Source organism: Ranitomeya imitator, chromosome 10, assembly GCF_032444005.1.
Source record: "Ranitomeya imitator isolate aRanImi1 chromosome 10, aRanImi1.pri, whole genome shotgun sequence".
Lineage (NCBI taxonomy): Eukaryota > Metazoa > Chordata > Amphibia > Anura > Dendrobatidae > Ranitomeya > Ranitomeya imitator.
Window position 1 is genome coordinate 102,014,595 of NC_091291.1, and position 19,148 is coordinate 102,033,742.

A 19,148-nucleotide genomic window follows, 5' to 3' on the forward strand; every position below is an offset into this window, starting at 1 on the left:
TAGGGCCTTGTTCCCACAGACCTGAAGCAGAAAACCGTCTGGCGCGGCCGAACCCCGGGTCTGGATGTGCCTTGTAGCCTACCCAAGTACCATGTGGGGGGTTTATGACGGGTCCCTCGCATCGGTACTGTTTAATATGAACAAGGACACCCTGGTATAAAACCAGATGTACTCTTATAAAATATTTATTACAATGTTCAAGAACCGAGCCTCCCGTAAGGGATGAAAAGTTATTAACCTGTTCAAATGTTTTACAAAAATGTCTTATGTAACCTGTTGTTTATATTTCTTTTCCCAGTCCGGGAGTACTGGGTTTAACAGGGGAAAATGTGGCACCCCAGGAGTTCAGGTACCACAGTAGTGCTGCCTTCCTCTCGGGGAGGGTAGTGCTATGCCTGGAAACAAAACCCGGTTTCAGGGCAGCTTCCCTGAATAAACATCCTGGTTTGGAGGAGGAGTTAGCCAGTCTGAGAGAGACAGTGGACAGAGACAGTTGGTCCAGAGAGACCAGTGAGTGCAGTTGGGAGAGCAGACAGGAAAGGAGCAGAGGAGAGATTTTAGGGCTCAAGGGGGCTGCAAGTGGGCCTCTGAGGAGCCAAAGTGCAGAGACCGGGTACCGAGAGCCCGAGGCTAGAGTGGAACTGTAGGACACCTAGCAGAACCGGAGGGCACAGAAGTACACATAAGCCTGTGGTATAGCAGCACCCTGGAGCCTGGAATCACCGTGCAGAGACCCCAGAAGGAACGGCTCAAGCTGCCTACCATACCTGTCCCAGGACAGAGGAAAGAACCAGGACCTTGTTAGGACATTACAGACAGCAAGGGACTATAGCAAGCGCACAGTGGAAGTCTCCCAACCTGACTTGACAAGGGGATTTCACTTGTTTCCAGGCTGCCTGGGCTCCTAATATACCTGTTGCCGGTACCCTGGACTGTGGCCTGCCAACTACAGTAAACCAGGTAAAGACTTTACAACCTGTGTCCTTTACTCATTGACCGGCAAACACCATCATCACCATACACTCTAGGACCCCTGGGACCCCGCTTCACCTGTGGGAAGAGTCACCATTATTGCTGCAACAACATCCCCCAGAGGACCCCTTTAAAGCAGCGTCGGTCCCCCTATTGACCGAACACCACAGGTGGTGTCGCGACAGACTTATTCACAATTCACCTTTAAAGACCGTTCCCTTTTACAGTGAGTCCCAGGGCCACGGACCGGGTCACAGCCACCGTGACATTCCCTTTAAGCGACCAGACCCGGTGCCGGGTACCCCATTGCTCTGGTGGGCAACTCATATTCTTGTACATAGGAGCAGTATTATAGTAGTTATATTCTTGTATATAGGGGCAGTATTATAGTAGTTATATTCCTGTACATAGGAGGCAGTATTATAGTAGTTATATTCTTGTACATAGGAGACAGTATTATAGTAGTTATATTCTTGTACATAGGGGCAGTATTATAGTAGTTATATTCTTGTACATAGGGGCAGTATTATAGTAGTTATATTCTTGTACATAGGGGCAGTATTATAGTAGTTATATTCTTGTACATAGGAGCAGTATTATAGTAGTTATATTCTTGTACATAGGAGCAGTATTATAGTAGTTGTATTCTTGTACATAGGAGACAGTATTATAGTAGTTATATTCTTGTACATAGGAGCAGTATTATAGCAGTTATATTCTTGTACATAGGGGCAGTTTTATAGCAGTTGTATTCTTTTATATAGGAGCAGTATTATAGTAGTTATATTCTTGTACATAGGAGGCAGTATTATAGTAGTTATATTCTTGTACATAGGAGCAGTATTATAGTAGTTATATTCTTGTACATAGGAGGCAGTATTATAGAAGTTATAATTTTGTACATAGGGGGCAGAATTATAGTAGTTATAATATTGACCAAGGGAGGCAGTATTAAGGCAAGTGTATTCTTCTCAGCATGGTGCAGGTTTATGTTATATATACTATATTATGAATTTATATTCTTGTACATATTGGGTAAATTAAAAAAAAAAAGATAAACCTCAAGTTCCCCATTCTCTGCAGCATCGTGTAGAGGGGAACCTCCAAAGTTATCAGTGCTCATGTCTCCTCCATGGAGAAGAAGCCAGCTTAGGACCTTGGCATGACCTCTACTGGCAGCAAAGTGCATGGCAGTCGCTCCATCTGCATCTCGCTCAGATAGACTTATATCTGTAAAACTCATCTGCAAATTGGAAAAGAAAAAAAGGATAATCAACATCTTGAGAACTGAGACAAACCTTTAATGTTCACAATAACAGCTCCTAGAGGTGGATCATTACCAAATAGACACCAACAAGTCAAATAAATTGTGGCACAGCTGTCATGCCTGCCAACTACCAATGGCATATATACATAACTATCACCTCCGTATCAGTACTAACATATTCACGGTTTAATGCATGAGGCATCTTCTTGTTAGACTAATAAAACGTGCGTGAATGGTGGCGCAAAGTGTCAAATGCTATCAATCCTTGCAGCGATATCAAAGAAACCTCCACACACAGTTTGTAAACAGATATGTAACACAATAATATTATGTACCTCAGTACATATAGGTACGCGCTTGATATTAGCAGATAAAATCTTTACAGTAAAGAATGGAGTAACTGATATAGATAATAAATATTAATGCAGTTTTTCAATGTTTTCACCGATACCTCCCCTCTTAACACTGATGATAGGCAGGATAAATAATACTCGCAGGTTTTCCTACCTCCAGTGACGAGTCTTTGATGAATTGGGAAGCCGTAGTGCTGCCGCTGTATTTCCGAGGGAGTCCAGATAAAAGTAATGATAAAAATCCAAACTAGTGGCTGCCCCGGCCGGTAGCAGCCACCTGAAACTAACCTCCGGGTAGGAACGGGGTCCTGTGATGCCAGACGCCGCGTGGAGTGGGAGCGGTAAGTCCGGATGGTGCGCAGGACCTGTGTGACGTCACTGGTCACGTGACCGTTACCGGGACCCGAGAGTGAGTACGGGATACAGTGAGGATCAATCAGCCGACGCGTTTCGGAGACAACTGTCTCCTTCCTCAGGGATGACCCCCGCTCCGTACTACTAGTCCTTATATAGTTTCTCCTGATATGATCTGTTTATTGAAATCCAAAGAGTTCCGTGCCGATGTTTAAACTTCTGGGTGCGATAGTGTCTAAAGTAAAAATCCATTTTGTCTCGGCTCTGGACATGGCTTTAACCCCTTAATGACCGCCAATACGTCTTTTAACTGACCTGAGATATAAGAGAATAGCCTCCCCATACAGATGACAATCCAGCATCTGTCAGTTGTGCACTATAGCTGACAACTTGCTGTACCAGCCACGATCAGTAATTGCACCTTCTAAATCTGTTTAACCCCTTAGATGCTGCTGTCAATAGTGACTACATCATAATAAATGGTTAACAGAGTGTGGGGGCTTCTTCTTTATCCCAATTGGTGCCCTCAGATCATGATTTTGTTGTCCTGATGTTTGCGATGGCAATTCATGACCAAATAGCGGCCTTAGAGTCTGTCGGCTGTTGTAATCTGTTCAGAGGTTAGAGGCATTTAGGTTGTAAAAATACACATTTTCATTTCTGTCATGCCACTTTGCATTAATTCCTGTAAAGCACCTGAAGGGTTAATAAACTACCTGACAGCAGTTTTCAATATGTTAAGGGGTGCTGTTTTTAAAATGGTATCACGTTTGGGGGTTTCCCAATATATGGGACCCCTAAAGTCACTTCAAACATGGATAAGTCCCTAAAAAAATAAATGTAGTAAATTTCTTTGAAAAAATGAAAAATTGCTGCTACACTTTTAAGACTCCTAAAATGCTAACAAAATAAAATAACATTTTACAAATGGTCCTGATGTAAAGCCGACATGTGGGAAATGTTATTTATTAATGGTTTGCTGTTGTATGACTATCTGGATTAAAGGGATAATCATTCAAATTTAGAAAATTGCTAATTTTTTAACATTTTTCTCAAATTTTTGATATTTTTTATAAATAAACACAAAAAATGTTGAACTAAATTTACCATTATCATAAAGTATAATGTGTCATGAAAAAACAATCTCAAAATCACTGGGATTTGTTGAAGCGTTGCAGAGTTATTACCACATAAAGTGACACTGGTCAGATTTCAAAAATTTGGCTCGGTCACTAAGGGTACCGTCACACAGTGAAATTTTGATCGCTACAACGGTACGATCCGTGACGCTCCAGCGTCGTAACAATATCGCTCCAGCGTCGTAGACTGCTGTCACACTTTGCAATGTACGACGCTGGAGCGATAATTTCATGACTTATGTGCGATGTAGAAGCCGTTGGTTACTATGCGCACATCGTATACGATATATGTTACACCATGCGATCATGCCGCCACAGCGGGACACTAGACGACAAAAGAAAGTTTCAAACGATCTGCTACGACGTACGATTCTCAGCGGGGTCCCTGATCGCAGGAGCGTGTCAGACATTGCGATATCGCTCGAACGTCACAGATATATCGCTCGAACGTCACGAATCGTGCCGTCGTAGCGATCAAAATTTCACTGTGTGACGGTACCCTAAGGGGTTAATATAATCACCACCTCTCCAGTGGCGTAATACTGTCGCTATGCCTGACACTTTCTTCTGATGTACCAGTCCCTCATGATATTCTATAAAGTGTTGGGAGAGTGGGTGACCCATGAATTTGTTCTTAATATTTCGGATATGTTCCCCTATTCTTATTTTTAGCGGTCGTTTAATCCTCCCCACATATAATTTTCCACAAGGGCATTCTATGGTGTATATTACCCCTGTAGTGGAACATGTCACAAAGTCCTTGATTAGGATTTCCCTATCTCCTTTTTTGATCTTTGTGCATTTTTGTGTGGTAGTTTGTTTACACACGTTACATTTACAGCATGGAAAAAATCCTTTTAGCTTAGTATGGAGAATAGAGGACTGTATAAGGGAGGATTTATTTTGAATAGTGGGTGCAATCAGGTTACCCAAATTTTGAGATTTTTTATATACAAATCGGGGTTTATCAGTAATCTAATCTCCCAAGTTGATGAGTTCCTGTCTGGTTTTGGATAGGGCCATTTCTTTGGATTTCTCTAACATTTTTTTATCATACCCTTTTTCCCAAAATTTTTAAATAAATTTTCCGAGGTTCCTCCAGAACAAACAGAATTTTTAGGCGAATTAATGCACTTTATTTTAACCCACAATTACTTCCTGTATAAGGAGGACTACTACTCCCAGCAGTGGGGTACCGCTATGGGGACCAGGTTCGCGCCCAGTTACGCTAATCTTTATGTGGGTAGCTGGGAGGAGCAACACATTTACCCGGGAGGCCGCCTGTGCGCGAACCTGGTCCTCTGGCGTCGTTTTATAGATGATGTCATTTTTATCTGGTCTGGTGGTTGGGATTCTCTTAATCAGTTTTTAAAGGACATAAATAAAAATCAGTATTTTTTAAAATTCACCTCCACCACCACTACCACAGAAATTAACTTTTAGAGAAGATTTTTATCGAGGACTGCAAAATCCAAACACGCACCTTTAGTAAACCTACTGATATGAACAGCTATATCCCCATAGACAGCTGCCACCTCCCAAACTGGCTGCTTAACATTCCAAAGAGCCAGTTTATTAGGATTCACCGTAACTGCTCCAGGCCTCAGAACTTTGAAATGGAGGCGTCGATACTAACAAAAAATTTTTTGGAAAAAGGGTATGATCAAAAAATGTTAGAAAAATCGAAAGAAATGGCCCTATCCAAAACCAGACAGGAACTCATCAACTCAGTCCCCAAACCTATAGAAAATGGTGACTTTATCCCTATTATAACAAAATACAACACCAACTCTAATATTCTGCGTAAGATAGTCAGAAAACAGTGGCATATCCTAAAAAACGATAAGATATTGGGAGATAAGATTACTGATAAACCCTGATTTGTATATAAAAAATCTCAAAATTTGGGTAACCTGATTGCGCCCACTATTCAAAATAAATCCTCCCTTATACAGTCCTCTATTCTCCATACTAAGCTAAAAGGATTTTTTTCCATGCTGTAAATATAACGTGTGTAAACAAACTACCACACAAAAATGCACAAAGGTAAAATAAGGAGATAGGGAAATCCTAATCAAGGACTTTGTGACATGTTCCACTACAGGGGTAATATACACCATAGAATGCCCTTGTGGAAAATTATATGTGGAGAGGACGAAACGACCGCTAAAAATAAGAATAGGGGAACATATCCGAAATATTAAGAACAAATTCATGGGTCACCCACTCTCCCAACACTTTATAGAATATTATGAGGGACTGGTACATCAGATGAAAGTGTCAGGCATAGCGACAGTATTACACCACTGGAGAGGTGGTGATTATATTAAAGCCATGTCCAGAGCCAAGACAAAATGGATTTTTACTTTCGACACTATCGCACCCAGAGGTTTAAACATCGGCACGGAACTCTTTGGATTTCAATAAACAGATCATATCAGGAGAAACTATATAAGGACTAGTAGTACGGAGCGGGGGTCATCACTGAGGAAGGAGACAGATGTCTCCGAAACGCGTTGGCTGATTGATCCTCACTGTATCCCGTACTCACTCTCGGGTCCCGGTAACGGTCACGTGACCAGTGACGTCACACAGGTCCTGCGCACCATCCGGACTTACCGCTCTCACTCCACGCGGCGTCTGGCATCACAGAACCCCGTTCCTACCCGGAGGTTAGTTTCAGGTGGCTGCTACCGGCCGGGGCAGCCACTAGTTTGGATTTTTATCATTACTTTTATCTGGACTCCCTCGGAAATACAGCGGCAGCACTACGGCTTCCCAATTCATCAAAGACTCGTCACTGGAGGTAGGAAAACCTGCGAGTATTATTTATCCTGCCTATCATCGGTGTTAAGAGGGGAGGTATCGGTGAAAACATTGAAAAACTACATTAATATTTATTATCTATATCAGTCACTCCGTTCTTTACTGTAAAGATTTTATCTGCTAATATCAAGCGCGTACCTATATCTTCTTGTTAGAGCCCACCATGGCGTCACAAAGGACATATCACCTATTTGTCCCACAAAAAAAAGCCCTCACATGACTATGTTGGCCAAAATTATAGCTCTCAAAATGTGGCGATACGCTTTTGCAATAAAAAGCGTCTTTTAGTGTGCGACAACAGGCAAACTTAAAAAACTATATAAATCTGGTATCCCTATAACTACACCGACCCGAAGAAAAAAGTCACCTAATCACTTATACCGCATGATGAACGGCGTAAACAATAAATAAAACCAATTCTTCACCTGCAGCTGATTTGTTCATTCTGCCTCACAAAGAGGCTACCCGCACATTTATCCTGCCCTCTGCGCGGAATCTCTACCCCCCTGTAAAATAGTAACACTGCGGAGCCGGCGCTGTTCCAGCGGTGTCTGCACTGGCTCTCCCGGGGCTCGTGTAACATTGTTATATCATACAATCCCTGCAGCCAATCAGCGTTGGCTTCACTCCCCTCCCCTTTGGCTGAATCAGACATCCAAAGGAAAAGAGAGCTACGTCTGCTCTCTCACTCCTTCTGGATGTCAATTACGTTCATAGGAGAGGAGAGTGAAGCCAGCGCTGATTCTCTGCAGGGATCGCATGACATAACAATGTTACGCGAGCCCCGGGAGAGCCAGTGCAGACACCGCTGGAACAGCGCCGGCTCCACAGTGTTATTATTTTAATGGCAGAGGAAAAAAGATGGTGATTCAGAAGAGGTTGTCTGAGTAGTGGACAACCCCTTTAAACTTCCATGCTGTATCTTGTAATTGTCAGTGATCAGGTTGACCATTGTAAGGTTAAGATCTGCCCTGCTGGCCATATTCCTTCTCTTCTATATATTAATTTTTTACTAGAGTTGAGCAAAAATGTCTGTATTTTTTACGATCTACTGATCAGAAGATGCATCAGGAATACCAGCTGGTAGGAGGAATTTTGCAAGGAAATGGCCGTGGACAACCGACGTGACCACCGTACTGGGGTCCAATGAACTTATTGGCTCAAGTCTAGTATATACTTCGATTTTTATTTGTATACAGGAGATGAGAATCTGTGGAAGATTCCTTCAGTCCATTCGCAAAGCTGTGCTGTGCTGTATCTACAAGCTGTTGAAGATTTCATCTTTCAGCAGAATCATACAACACTCAGACATTGTGGGAGGATGAACTTGGCACATACACCAACCATTATCTGCATCATCATAACATGGAGGATTACAGACGGTAGCGTAACGAGAGTCTGAAGGGCCCCGATGCAAAATCTGGACCTGGGCGCTCCCCGGCATATTCGTCAGATGTATGGACCCTTGAAGTGTTCCAGATCCTGTGAAGATTTTCATGTTCGCCATCTAATGTAATAATGTCCCCATCCTGGGCATCTTCCAGTAATAATGCCCCACCCCTCCCCATTGGCATAATGTCTTCATTGTGGGAACCTTTCTGGTATAAAGCCTCCATTTCCTGGTATAATGGCCACCATCTTGGGCCATTTCCTGGTATACTGTCTCTATTTCCTACAACAATGGCACAACAAAAAACTTAGAAACTTAGTGGAAAAAGAAAAATCCAGCTCAGCGCAGTAGAATCCAATGGCCGTGCATGGAAAGAAGTTCGTGTTAGCAGCAAAGGAGCAATATCAAAGAAGGAAAGGTATCCAGCAGCAGATCCATCCGTGAAAAGTTATTTAAAGACAAAAATCTTTAATGTATAACATAAAAAAGGCAAGTAACCCAGGAAACTCATGGCCTTACGCATTTCAAACCGACTGGTTCTTTATCATAGTTCATAGTTCACTATGATTTTTTGCTTTTAAATAATTTTTCACCGATCTGCTGCTGGATAACTTTCCTTCTTTGATATGTCTCTGTTTCCTTGTATGATGTCCTCCACCCGGGGCCCATTTCTGATATGTCTCCCTTTCCAGGTATAATGTCCTCCATCCTGAGCCCCTTTCTGGTATAATGTCTCCCTTTCCAGGTATAATGTCCTCCATCCTGGGCCCCTTTCTGGTATAATGTCTCCCTATCTTGGTATAATGTCCTCCATCCTGGGCCCCTTTCTGGTATAATGTCTCCCTTTCCTGGTATAATGTCCTCCATCCTGGGCCCCTTTCTGGTATAATGTCTCCCTTTCCAGGTATAATGTCCTCCATCCTGGGCCCCTTTCTGGTATAATGTCTCCCTTTCCAGGTATAATGTCCTCCATCCTGGGCCCCTTTCTGGTATAATGTCTCCTGTTGTGAATTCTGTTGTCGAGCTCCCTCCTGTGGTCATGAATGGTACTTCGGTGAGTTCGGTCCGTGGGCTCCCTCTGGTGGCTGTGAGTGGAGCTGCTGCTTCTGAGGTTCCTTACACAGGTGACGTGGTTTATCCTTTGGTTGGCTTCTCTATTTAACTCCACTCAGATCGTTTCTCCATGCCAGCTGTCAATGTTTTAGCATTGGTTCAGTTCGCTCCTGGATCTGTCTGGTGTCCTGTCTTCTCCTGCAGTAGCTAAGTTCCTGATTGTTATTATTGTTCTTGTTTCTTTGTCCAGCTGGTTATCTTGATTTTGTCTTGCTAGCTGGAAGCTCTGTGATGCAGGGTGGCACCCCCGCACCGTGAGTCGGTGCGGAGGACCCTTTTGCACACTCTGCGTGGTCTTTTGTAGGTTTTTGTGCTGACCGCAAAGATTCCTTTCCTATCCTCTGTCTATTTAGTTAGTCGTGCCTCCCTTTGCTGAAACCTATCTCATTTCTGCGTTTGTGACTTTCATCTTTACTCACAGTCATTACATGTGGGGGGCTGCCTATTCCTTTGGGGAATTTCTGAGGCAAGGTAGGCTTTATTTTCTTCTCTAGGGCTAGCTAGCTCTTAGGCTGTGACGAGGTGCATAGGGAGCGTCAGGAGCGCTCCACGGCTATTTCTAGTGTGTGCGATAGGATTAGGGCTTGCGGTCAGCAGAGCTCCCACATCCCAGAGCTCGTCCTGTATGAGTTTAACTATCAGGTCGGGTACTCTTAACCACCAGGTCATAACAGTACAGCTGGCCTAAAGTATTAATGCATCTCAATAGAGGGATAAGAGAAGTTCTGAGACCATTTTTTTTTTCTTTGCACTGTGTTTTGTCTTTCTTTTCCCCTAGACCTTTGGGTGGTTCAGGACACAGGTGTAGAGATGGACATTCAAGGTCTATCCTCTTGTGTGGATCATCTCACTGCAAGGGTACAAAACATTCAAGATTTTGTGGTTCAGAATCCGATGTTAGAGCCTAGAATTCCTATTCCTGATTTATTTTCTGGGGATAGATCTAAGTTTCTGAATTTCAAAAATAATTGTAAACTGTTTCTAGCTTTGAAACCCCGCTCCTCTGGTGACCCCGCTCAACAAGTAAAAATCATTATTTCTTTATTACGTGGTGACCCTCAAGACTGGGCATTTTCCCTTGCGCCAGGAGATCCTGCATTGCGTGATGTTGATGCGTTTTTTCTGGAGCTTGGATTGCTTTATGATGAACCAAATTCCGTGGATCAGGCAGAGAAAATCTTGCTGGCTTTGTGTCAGGGTCAGGATGAGGCGGAGGTGTACTGTCAGAAGTTTAGAAAGTGGTCTGTGCTTACTCAGTGGAATGAATGTGCCCTGGCGGCAATTTTCAGAAAGGGTCTTTCTGAAGCCCTTAAGGATGTCATGGTGGGATTTCCCACGCCTGCTGGTCTGAATGAGTCTATGTCACTGGCCATTCAGATCGATCGGCGCTTGCGTGAGCGCAAAGCTGTGCACCATCTGGCGGTGTTCTCTGAGCATAGGCCAGAGCCTATGCAGTGTGATAGGACTTTGATCAGAGCTGAACGGCAAGAACACAGACGTCGGAATGGACTGTGTTTTTACTGTGGTGACTCTACTCATGCTATCTCCGATTGTCCTAAGCGCACTAAGCGGTTCGCTAGGTCTGCCACCATTGGTACGGTACAGTCAAAATTTCTTTTGTCCGTTACTCTGATTTGCTCTCTGTCGTCATATTCTGTTATGGCATTTGTGGATTCAGGCGCTGCCCTGAATTTGATGGACTTGGAGTTTGCCAGGCGCTGTGGTTTTTCCTTGGAGCCCTTGCAGCATCCTATTCCATTGAGAGGAATTGATGCTACGCCTTTGGCCAAGAATAAACCTCAATACTGGACGCAATTGACCATGTGCATGGCTCCTGCACATCAGGAGGATATTCGCTTTTTGGTGTTGCATAATCTGCATGATGTGGTCGTTTTGGGGTTGCCATTACTACAGGTCCGTAATCCAGTGTTGGATTAGAAATCTATGTCTGTGTCCAGCTGGGGTTGTCAAGGGGTACATGGTGATGTTCCATTGTTGTCAATTTCGCCTTCCACTCCTTCTGAAGTCCCTGAGCTTTTATCAGATTATCGGGATGTATTTGAGGAGCCCAAATCCGGTGCCTTACCTCCTCATAGGGACTGCGATTGTGCTATTAATTTGATTCCCGGTAGTAAGTTTCCTAAGGGCCGACTGTTTAATCTATCTGTGCCAGAGCACGCCGCTATGCGGAGTTATATAAAGGAATCCTTGGAGAAGGGTCATATTCGCCCGTCGTCGTCACCATTGGGAGCAGGGTTCTTTTTTGTGGCCAAGAAGGATGGCTCTTTAAGACCTTGTATTGATTACCGCCTTCTTAATAAGATCACAGTCAAATTTCAGTATCCTTTGCCGCTGATGTCTGATCTGTTTGCTCGAATTAAGGGGGCTAGTTGGTTCACCAAGATAGATCTTCGAGGGGCGTATAATCTGGTGCGAATTAAACAGGGCGATGAATGGAAAACAGCATTTAATACGCCCGAGGGCCATTTTGAGTACCTGGTTATGCCATTCGGGCTTTCTAATGCTCCATCTGTGTTTCAGTCCTTTATGCATGACATCTTCCGAGAGTACCTGGATAAATTCCTGATTGTATATTTGGATGACATTTTGGTCTTTTCAGATGATTGGGAGTCTCATGTGAAGCAGGTCAGAATGGTGTTCCAGGTTCTTCGTGCTAATTCCTTGTTTGTGAAGGGGTCTAAGTGTCTCTTTGGAGTTCAGAAGGTTTCATTTTTGGGTTTCATTTTTTCCCCTTCTACTATCGAGATGGACCCTGTTAAGGTCCAGGCCATTTATGATTGGACTCAGCCGACATCTGTGAAGAGCCTACAGAAGTTCCTGGGCTTTGCTAATTTTTACCGTCGCTTCATCGCTAATTTTTCTAGTGTTGCTAAACTGTTGACTGATTTGACCAAGAAAGGCGCTGATGTGGTCAATTGGTCCTCTGCGGCTGTAGAGGCTTTTCAGGAGTTGAAGCGTCGTTTTTCTTCTGCCCCTGTGCTGTGCCAGCCAGATGTTTCGCTTCCGTTTCAGGTCGAGGTTGATGCTTCTGAGATTGGAGCAGGGGTTGTTTTGTCGCTAAGAAGTTCTGATGGCTCGGTGATGAAACCATGTGCCTTCTTTTCTAGAAAATTCTCGCCTGCTGAGCGCAATTATGATGTTGGCAATCGAGACTTGTTGGCCATGAAATGGGCATTCGAGGAGTGGCGACATTGGCTTGAAGGAGCTAAACATCGCGTGGTGGTCTTGACGGATTACAAGAATTTGACTTATCTCGAGTCTGCCAAACGGTTGAATCCTAGACAGGCTCGATGGTCGCTCTTTTTCTCCCGTTTTGATTTTGTGGTTTCATACCTTCCGGGATCTAAGAATGTGAAGGCTGATGCCCTGTCAAGGAGTTTTGTGCCTGACTCTCCGGGTGTTCCGGAGCCGGCGGGTATTCTTAAAGAGGGGGTAATTTTGTCTGCCATCTCCCCTGATTTGCGGCGCGTGCTGCAGAAGTTTCAGGCTGATAGACCTGACCGTTGTCCTACGGAGAAACTGTTTGTCCCTGATAGATGGACTAGTAGAGTTATCTCTGAGGTTCATTGTTCGGTGTTGGCTGGTCATCCTGGAATCTTTGGTACCAGAGATTTGGTGGCTAGATCCTTTTGGTGGCCTTCTTTGTCACGGGATGTGCTTACTTTTGTGCAGTCCTGTGGGACTTGTGCTCGGGCTAAGCCCTGCTGTTCTCGTGCCAGTGGGTTGCTTTTGCCCTTGCCGGTCCCGAAGAGGCCCTGGACGCATATTTCCATGGATTTTATTTCTGATCTCCCTGTTTCTCAAAGGATGTCGGTCATTTGGGTGGTTTGTGATCGCTTCTCTAAGATGGTCCATTTGGTACCCTTGTCTAAATTGCCTTCCTCCTCTGATTTGGTGCCATTGTTTTTCCAGCATGTGGTTCGTTTGCATGGCATTCCGGAGAACATTGTCTCGGACAGGGGCTCCCAGTTTGTTTCAAGGTTTTGGCGGTCCTTTTGTGCTAAGATGGGCATTGATTTGTCTTTTTCTTCGGCTTTCCATCCTCAGACTAATGGCCAAACTGAACGAACTAATCAGACTTTGGAGACATATCTGAGATGCTTTGTTTCTGCTGATCAGGATGATTGGGTGTCCTTTTTGCCTTTGGCTGAGTTCGCCCTTAATAATCGGGCCAGCTCGGCTACTTTGGTTTCTCCTTTTTTCTGCAATTCTGGTTTCCATCCTCGTTTCTCTTCAGGGCAGGTTGAGCCTTCGGACTGTCCTGGTGTGGATACTGTGGTGGACAGGTTGCAGCAGATTTGGACTCATGTGGTGGAGAATTTGACATTGTCCCAAGAGAAGGCTCAACGTTTCGCTAACCGCTGGCGCTGTGTTGGTCCCCGACTTCGGGTTGGGGATTTGGTTTGGTTGTCATCTCGTCATGTTCCTATGAAGGTTTCCTCTCCTAAGTTTAAGCCTCGTTTCATTGGGCCATATAAGATTTCTGAAATTCTTAATCCTGTGTCATTTCGTTTGGACCTTCCAGCTTCTTTTGCCATCCATAATGTGTTCCATAGGTCGTTGTTGCGGAGATACGTGGCGCCTATGGTTCCCTCCGTTGATCCTCCTGCCCCGGTGTTGGTCGAGGGGGAGTTGGAGTATGTGGTGGAAAAGATCTTGGATTCTCGTGTTTCGAGACGGAAACTCCAGTACCTGGTCAAGTGGAAGGGTTATGGTCAGGAGGATAATTCCTGGGTTTTTGCCTCTGATGTTCATGCTGCCGATCTAGTTCGTGCCTTTCATTTGGCTCATCCTGATCGGTCTGGGGGCTCTGGTGAGGGTTCGGTGACCCCTCCTCAAGGGGGGGGGTACTGTTGTGAATTCTGTTGTCGAGCTCCCTCCTGTGGTCATGAATGGTACTTCGGTGAGTTTGGTCCGTGGGCTCCCTCTGGTGGCTGTGAGTGGAGCTGCTGCTTCTGAGGTTCCTTACACAGGTGACGTGGTTTATCCTTTGGTTGGCTTCTCTATTTAACTCCACTCAGATCGTTTCTCCATGCCAGCTGTCAATGTTTTAGCATTGGTTCAGTTCGCTCCTGGATCTGTCTGGTGTCCTGTCTTCTCCTGCAGTAGCTAAGTTCCTGATTGTTATTATTGTTCTTGTTTCTTTGTCCAGCTGGTTATCTTGATTTTGTCTTGCTAGCTGGAAGCTCTGGGATGCAGGGTGGCACCCCCGCACCGTGAGTCGGTGCGGAGGACCCTTTTGCACACTCTGCGTGGTCTTTTGTAGGTTTTTGTGCTGACCGCAAAGATTCCTTTCCTATCCTCTGTCTATTTAGTTAGTCGTGCCTCCCTTTGCTGAAACCTATCTCATTTCTGCGTTTGTGACTTTCATCTTTACTCACAGTCATTACATGTGGGGGGCTGCCTATTCCTTTGGGGAATTTCTCTGAGGCAAGGTAGGCTTTATTTTCTTCTCTAGGGCTAGCTAGCTCTTAGGCTGTAACGAGGCGCATAGGGAGCGTCAGGAGCGCTCCACGGCTATTTCTAGTGTGTGCGATAGGATTAGGGCTTGCGGTCAGCAGAGCTCCCACACCCCAGAGCTCGTCCTGTATGAGTTTAACTATCAGGTCGGGTGCTCCTAACCACCAGGTCATAACAGTCTCCCTTTCCTAGTATAATGTCCTCCATCCTGGGTCCCTTTCTGGTATGATGTCTCCCTTTCCTGGTATAATGGCCTCCATCCTGGGCCCCTTTCTGGTATAATGTTTCCCTTTCCCGGTATAATGTCCTCCATCCTGGGCCTCTTTCTGGTATAATGTCTCCCTTTCCTGATATAATGTCCTCCACCCTGGGCCCCTTTCTGGTATGATGTCTCCATTCCTAGTATAATGCCCTCCATCCTGGACTCTTTTCTGGTATACTGTCTCCCTTTCCTAGTATAATGTCCTCCATGCTGGGCCCCTTTCTGGTATGATGTCTCCCTTCCTGGTATAATGTCCTCCATGCTGGGCCCCTTTCTGGTATAATGTTTCCCTTTCCCGGTATAATGTCCTCCATCCTGGGCCTCTTTCTGGTATAATGTCTCCCTTTCCTGATATAATGTCCTCCACCCTGGGCCCCTTTCTGGTATGATGTCTCCATTCCTAGTATAATGTCCTCCATCCTGGACTCCTTTCTGTTATAAGGTCTCCCTTTCCTAGTATAATGTCCTCCATCCGGGGCCTCTTTATTTTATAATCTCTCCCTTTCCTGGTATAATGTCCTCCACCATGGGCCCCTTTCTGATATAATGTCCTCCATCCTGGACCCCTTTCTGGTATGATGTCTCCCTTTTCTGGTAAAATGTCCTCCATCCTAGGCCCCTTCCAGTATTATATGTCCCCCATCCTGTTCCGCGGCTCTTCTCCAAATAGGAAACAAAAAAAATTCAATGATTCTAGTCACCTTCTTCCTCTCACACGCTGCGAGGCGTCCACTTCTATAGCGCAGGAGCCGGCTGCTGACTTCAGCGTGCTAGCGACGGGCAGAGCATGTGTGACAATGACTTGCATGCCAACGTCAGCTTCCGGACACTGATTGGTCGGCAGCATATACTGCAGTGCAGGGACCCAGCGGGTCTCTGCACCACAATACTTTTCAGCTGAATGTGCATCCTGACATAAAGCTGACATTGCTGCTGATGCCGGCGGGTATTCCTCCCGCACCAACCCAGTCACACTCTCTGCAACCAGGATCGTTACGCCTCTGATTACAGAAGCGACTGACACATGAGCGGTCATAAAATACAGTTTAGAGGAACGACTATACATATCAACTGCTGTCCACTCAGGATAGTCCCTCTGCCATCAGTTTCAAGCTGTTGTATAATCCAACACGTTCAAACTATGAGGAGGCAAAGTAAATAAATTATAGTCACCCCTCTGCGTTCCAGAGTTGATACTCCATTAGTCCCCAAGTCTATGTTTACAAGTATGTGACCGCTGCAGCCAGTCATTGGCTGCAGTCATCTTCTGCTATACTGCAGGCGGCACCACCTAGGGATGGGAGCAAGTAGTACAGCACATGAGGCTTGCCCCAACTCATTAGCGCCAGCAGTCTCATACTGACCAACTGACAACTAAAGGAACCTTTGGAACTTCATCAGGATCGCTGGAGGAAAGAGGAAGTGGGCATTCCTTATTTCTTTTTGTTGTATTCTTTTTGCAGCTGTTAAAAGACTAAAAAGTTGGATGACGCCTTTAATTGAGACAGAAAAGAAGGTAAAAAAATGATTAAGAAGATTTTGTTTTGAACTAAGACAATGCGGCTGTCCCCTACAGAACCTAAAACCTTAAAACAATACTAATGCATTATATGTGCCACACTTACCAACCAAACAATAACGGTACTGTGACCCATCTGTGCCGCTGCATGTAATGGCGTCATTCCATCTGAGGCTCTCGTATGAGGATCGGCCCCACAGTCTTTCACCAAATACTGAATGACCTCCAAATGTCCTTCTTGACAGGCCAAATAGAGGGGAGTGGCACCATTCCTTGTCTGAGAATTTATAGCACTAAAAAAAAAAAACATAATAGTTTCAATAAATATAAATACAATTTATAAACATATAAAAGCATTAACTTCGGATCAAAATAACATTTTTGAGCTTTCCCGGATGGATTCAAAATGTCCTTTAAGAATGGGGATTTAAATTTTGGGAAGTCTAGTTGAATTCTGAGAGATTGCTGGGATCATCTGTTCCCACCAGATCTAAGAAAGCATGGCTGCTGGGGAAATGTGTTACTACTTGGCGCCCATTCAATTCAATGAGAGATATACTGAGCCCTCCACAGTTACCAATATATTTAGCAAAAAAAAAAAAAAGAAAGACTGGATTACGTAAAGCACAAATTGTTCAGTAATTAAATTATCTACAAACATTTAAAAAATAAGTCCTTTAAAAATTATTGAAAAATCATAAATCCTAGGAAGATGATCAGGATAATGTTTGCTTTATTTTGCAGTTATAGGACTTTCCACTAGATGGTGATGTGTTACCCTGCACTAAACCAATTATATGCATACTAGATGGTGGCCCGATTCTAACGCATCGGGTATTCTAGAATATGTATGTATGTATATAGCAGCCACATAGTATATAGCAGAGGCCACGTAGTATATAGCAAATACTACGTGGCCTGTGCTTTATACTATGTGGCTGTTATATACATACATACATATTGTAGAATACCTGATGCGTTAATACAGGCCACACAGTATATAACAGTGGCCACGCAGTATATAACACAGCCCAAACAGTATATAACACAGCCCACATACTATATAACACAACCCACGCAGTATATAGCAGCCACGCAGTATATAACACAGGCGACGTAGTATTTAACATAGGCCACGCAGTATGTAACACAGGGCACGTAGTATATAGCACATCCCACGCAGTATATCACACTGCCCACGACTATATAACACAGCCCACGCAGTATATAGCAGCCACGCAGTATATAACACAGGCCACGCAGTATATAGCACATCCCACGCAGTATATCACATAGCCCACGTAGTATATAACACAGCCCACGTCCTATATAAAACAGCCCACGTACTATATAACACAGCCCACGCAGTATATAGCAGCCACGCAGTATATAACACAGGCGACGCAGTATATAACACAGCCCACGTAACATATAACACAGGGCACGTAGTATATAGCACAGCCCACGGAGTATATCACACAGCCCACGGAGTATATAACACTGCCCATGTAGTATATAGCATCCATGCGGTATATAACTCTGCCCACGCAGTATTTAGCAGTGTGGGCACCATATCCCTGTTAAAAAAAATAATTAATTGCGAGACCGCTAAGTCTTCTGGGTAATTTCCAATGCATCTCTGGGAACGGAAGATGGCGGCCAGCGCGAGCGCATCGTCGGATGACGGAAGGTGAGAATAGCAGGTTTTTTTTATTATTATTTTTAACATTACATCTTTTTACTATTGATGCTGCATAGGCAGCATCAATAGTAAAAAAAAGTTGGGGACCCAGAGGGTTAATAGCAGCGGTAACGGATGCGGTACCCGCGGCCGTTACTGCTGGCATTAACCCTGTGTGAGCAGTGACTGGAGGGGATTACGGAGCGGGCGCCGGGCACTGAGTAGGGGAGGGACTAATCGGACTGTGCCCGTCGCTGATTGGTCGCGGCAGCCATGACAGGCAGCTGGCGAGACCAATCAGTGACGCGGGATTTCCGTTATGGAAGTTGCCGACAGAAAGACAGAAGTACCCCTTAGACAATTATATATATAGATTTTATCAGATTAGCCAGTCAGACGCCGTGTACTGAGGAAATAACAAGACTAGTGGTGGATGAAGGATGTACCGTATAAAAACCAACAGGTCAAGTTTGGCTGGTGAACTGGTAAGGCTGCCGTCACACTATCAGTATTTGGTCAGTATTTTACATCAGTATTTGTAAGCCAAAACCAGGAGTGGAACAAATAGAGGAAAAGTATAATAGAAACACGTCACCACTTCTGTATTTATCACCCACTCCTGGTTTTGGCTACAAATACTGATGTAAAATACTGACCAAATACTGCTAGTGTGACGGCAGCCTAACCCTGGACACATAAACCATATCACATTAATATTTTATTATTTCAAAACTCATTCTAGGCACAATACGTAGAGTGTATTGCAGTTGTTTTTAGAACAGGAACAGGAG

The 19,148-nt window shown here is 44.4% G+C and overlaps 1 protein-coding gene across 1 annotated transcript in view; it reads right to left on the reverse strand.

Annotated features, from left to right (window-relative positions):
- The window catches only part of LOC138651612 (espin-like), a 263,532-nt gene that overhangs the window by 187,526 nt on the left and 56,858 nt on the right, over window positions 1-19,148 (reverse strand). Inside the window, exons 3-4 of the mRNA XM_069741931.1 lie at window positions 16,783-16,969; window positions 2,033-2,215 (exon numbers count right to left, since the gene is read on the reverse strand). Coding sequence (XP_069598032.1) covers window positions 2,033-2,215; window positions 16,783-16,969 — 370 coding nt within the window. The remainder of the gene's footprint in view (window positions 1-2,032; window positions 2,216-16,782; window positions 16,970-19,148) is intronic.